The sequence below is a fragment of the Otolemur garnettii genome, unplaced genomic scaffold, assembly GCF_000181295.1.
Source record: "Otolemur garnettii isolate 467f Iridium unplaced genomic scaffold, OtoGar3 scaffold00032, whole genome shotgun sequence".
In the NCBI taxonomy this organism is placed as follows: Eukaryota; Metazoa; Chordata; class Mammalia; order Primates; family Galagidae; genus Otolemur; species Otolemur garnettii.
Window position 1 is genome coordinate 2540896 of NW_003852427.1, and position 3172 is coordinate 2544067.

The 3172-nt window shown below is 45.9% G+C and overlaps 1 protein-coding gene across 1 annotated transcript in view; it reads right to left on the reverse strand.

Annotated features, from left to right (window-relative positions):
• The window catches only part of DCP1A (decapping mRNA 1A), a 60965-nt gene extending 59446 nt beyond the window's left edge, over positions 1–1519 (reverse strand). The window contains exon 1 of the mRNA XM_003789388.3: positions 1275–1519. Within this exon, the coding sequence (XP_003789436.1) occupies positions 1275–1409 (135 nt within the window). The 5' untranslated portion in view covers positions 1410–1519. The remainder of the gene's footprint in view (positions 1–1274) is intronic.
• Between the last annotated feature and the right edge of the window lie 1653 nt (positions 1520–3172).

The window sequence follows — 3172 nt, forward strand, 5'->3', positions numbered from 1 at the left end:
AAAAAAAAAAAAACCAGAACTCTACAATTAAAAATTCTAACATTCCTATTTCAGAAATTTATATAGGAAAGAAAAATGAATCAGGAAATTTCAACCTAAGTCAATGTCTAAAATAGCTACATTTATAAAACAATCTATAATTTTATTCTTTGTGGCTTCCCATATTTCCTTCTCTTCCAGGTGAAGGAAAAGATGATTATAAAAATTCTTCATCTGAATTAACTATTTAAATAATACATTTCAAATAATTTTCACAAATTACTGATAAGTATAAGCCATGTATACGTATTATACTGCAAAGGACATATCACAATAATTTTTAAGAGTTTTGTCAAAGATTTCATTTCTTACTGAAATGTGAACCACAGTCATTGTTCAACCCAACAAACGTGTACGGATTACCTTCTAAGTATAAAAGCTATAACTAGACAATTAGGAAGGGTCAATTACAAGAAAATGGAAAGTTATGTTATTTAAACAACTAAGGAAGCTTCAAGAAGGGGCTAAACAGTCAGAGAAAAGACTTAACGTAACTTTTCAGACACTGTCACGTGCACAAAAGCCAAAAAGTATTTAGTCTGATGGGAACATTCAAAGGTGACATAACCAGCATCACAGATGGAACAGAACACGTTTACAGGGTCTCTCTTCTCTGTAAAACGTCTTCGGGGAATCCAAATAACATGGAAGCCCTTTTCCTAAGTGCCTTTAAATCTTTTCTGAAAGTCTGGAAATATAGCGTAGTTCGATTAAAGCTGGACCCACCCAACCCCCTCCCTTCCAAGAATTGTAACTAACTAAATTTCAAGCTTTAAATCCAAATGACCTCTGCGAAGGGGCTTCTCATTTATGTCCGTTGGGGGGAGAGGAGGAGTGTTTATCTTATAGATCATGTATATGCAGTTTATCTAATAACTCTCAAAGCCTCAAACATAAGGTTTCGAATATCTTTCTGACCCCGTCGGTCTCATATTCTCAAACGCATTAGCAAAGACGGCAGGTAGCCCACATCTCCCGACCCAACCCTAATGGACTGATCTTGCTTCATTCCTCCCCTCCATCAGCTCTTTCGTGGGATGCCTCCGGCCTACTTCTCTCATTTCTATCCCCCACTCCCGAGCACCCTCGACTCCCATTAGGCTCCAGCCTGGTTCTTCGCCAGTCTTTGGCCTCCTACTTCTCCCCCCCACCCCTCAACTCCAGGCAGCCTGCGCGGCCCCTTTAAGAGGACGTAGCGGTCGGATGGACGTCCTCTGCGGCCAGGCCGCACTCACCCACTGGTTGGCCTTGGGGCAGAAAGTGTACAGAGCGACCTGGCCCGTGAGGTCTGCGATGCTGGTGATGTAGGGATCATGTTGCTTCAGGGCCGCCAGGCTCATCTCCTGCCCAGCTCTACTCAGCGACTCCATCTTGAATCCCGGAGCCGAGCCCCTCTGGCAGGGGCGGAGTCATGGACAGGAAAGTGCCATCAAGGCAAAATTCCCCCAGCTGCGTCAGTCCCATCGACTTCCTCCTCTACGTCAGCCATTCCGCTCCGCCGCGCGTATGCCCCAGGCTCCGGGTTCCGGCGTCGTCTGGTCCTGCCGGCCTGGCTCTTCAGGGAGCCGCTGGGCTGACAGGAACCCTGGCGCTTCCTGTCCACTGGCTAAAATGTCCGCGTGCCGGGATCAGGGCTGCTTGCTCGTTTTTTGAACTCTCGCCAGGCTAAGGCTGGAGACCAATGCGGTGCTTGACGCGCGCTCGCTGGGAAAGGACCTGAGGCCGCAGAGCGAAAACACGGCTGTGGAAAAATGTTTAGAAAGCACAGAAAAGCGAGTGGGGGCAACTCCGAACATTTACCTCACATCTCAGCTATCTCTACATCATCACCGTTAACAATTTGGTGATTTCTGAAAGAAAAATGTGAAAACACACGAACCCGTCTGGAGCCGCGCAGGAGTGTCCTTTGCCGTCCACTCTCGCTCCTTGTTTTCCTCGTCTGGATCCCACATAAATATTTCCGTCTAGTCCTGAGGAGAACTCATGGAGGCTTGAGTTTGCCTTGCATCATTTAAATTCTTAAATAGACCATTCATTCCTTCAGCAGACATCTGTTGAGCATTTTAAGGCTCTTTAAAAGAGCCAGGTACTAGCTAGAAAGTAAAACAAGTCAGGGAGTTGTAGCTCCCTAAACTGGGCAAGACGCCACGTTTTCTTTTAGAAAAAGACAGTCACGCCCGGCCGGGTGGCCCCAGCTACTCAGGAGGCTAAGGTGGGAAGATTGCTTAGACCAGAGGTAGGAGGTTAGCCTGGGCACGTAGGGAGAATCCGCCTCCCATGAGGGGAGGGAAAAAAAAAAGACACCCCAGCGGAACTGAAAAAATACGTTTCATCAAAATAACACTAAATGTTTGGATTGTTTGCGTATCATTTTACATCCCAGGACCATTTGTTACTGGAAAATGTATAGTTTTTGCAGAATCACGTAAGAAGCGTGTACAAATACGGGCCAAGTAACTTGTATCAGTCATTCACCCTTTATTATGCAAGTATTTACTGAACTGTTAGTAGTCGTTAACTGGGGGAACTTCTCTATGACATCTTCCTGGCTCTGGGAGAAACCGTAGGACATAGGACAATGCAAGGAAACAAGAAGAATGCTACCGACATGTTTCTCTTTGAAATCCAGAAGATGGAGCTATTGACTCCGTTTGACTGGAAAGTCTAGAAAGGCTGCACGGAGGAGGTGACATTTGGATTGATGCTCCAGGCATGAGTAGGAGGTCATCAGGGAAAAAAGGTAAGGGCTCTGGTTCATCTCACAGAGTGGCAAGGTAGGGAGATAGGTCATTCTCCTTTGGCAGAAGATTTGAGACCTATGGGGAGAAATCACTGGCTCAAAGTTCCACACTAGTCATCGAAGAGTATTAAGTATTAAAATCCTGTATTAGTACTGGATCCAGTATTAAAATCCTGGGATTCCTGCCTTCTGCCTTGGAATCCTTTCTTACACATCCCAGCTTTCTTCCTTTCAGTGACTGTAGGCAGGAGCCCTATTCCCCTCCACATACCTTCAATCTGTTTTAAAAATCCAGAACTCAGGCAGCGCCTGTGGCTCAGTGAGTAGGGCACCTGCCCTATATACTGAGGGTGGCGGGTTCGAACCTGGCCCCAGCAAACTGCAACAAAAAAA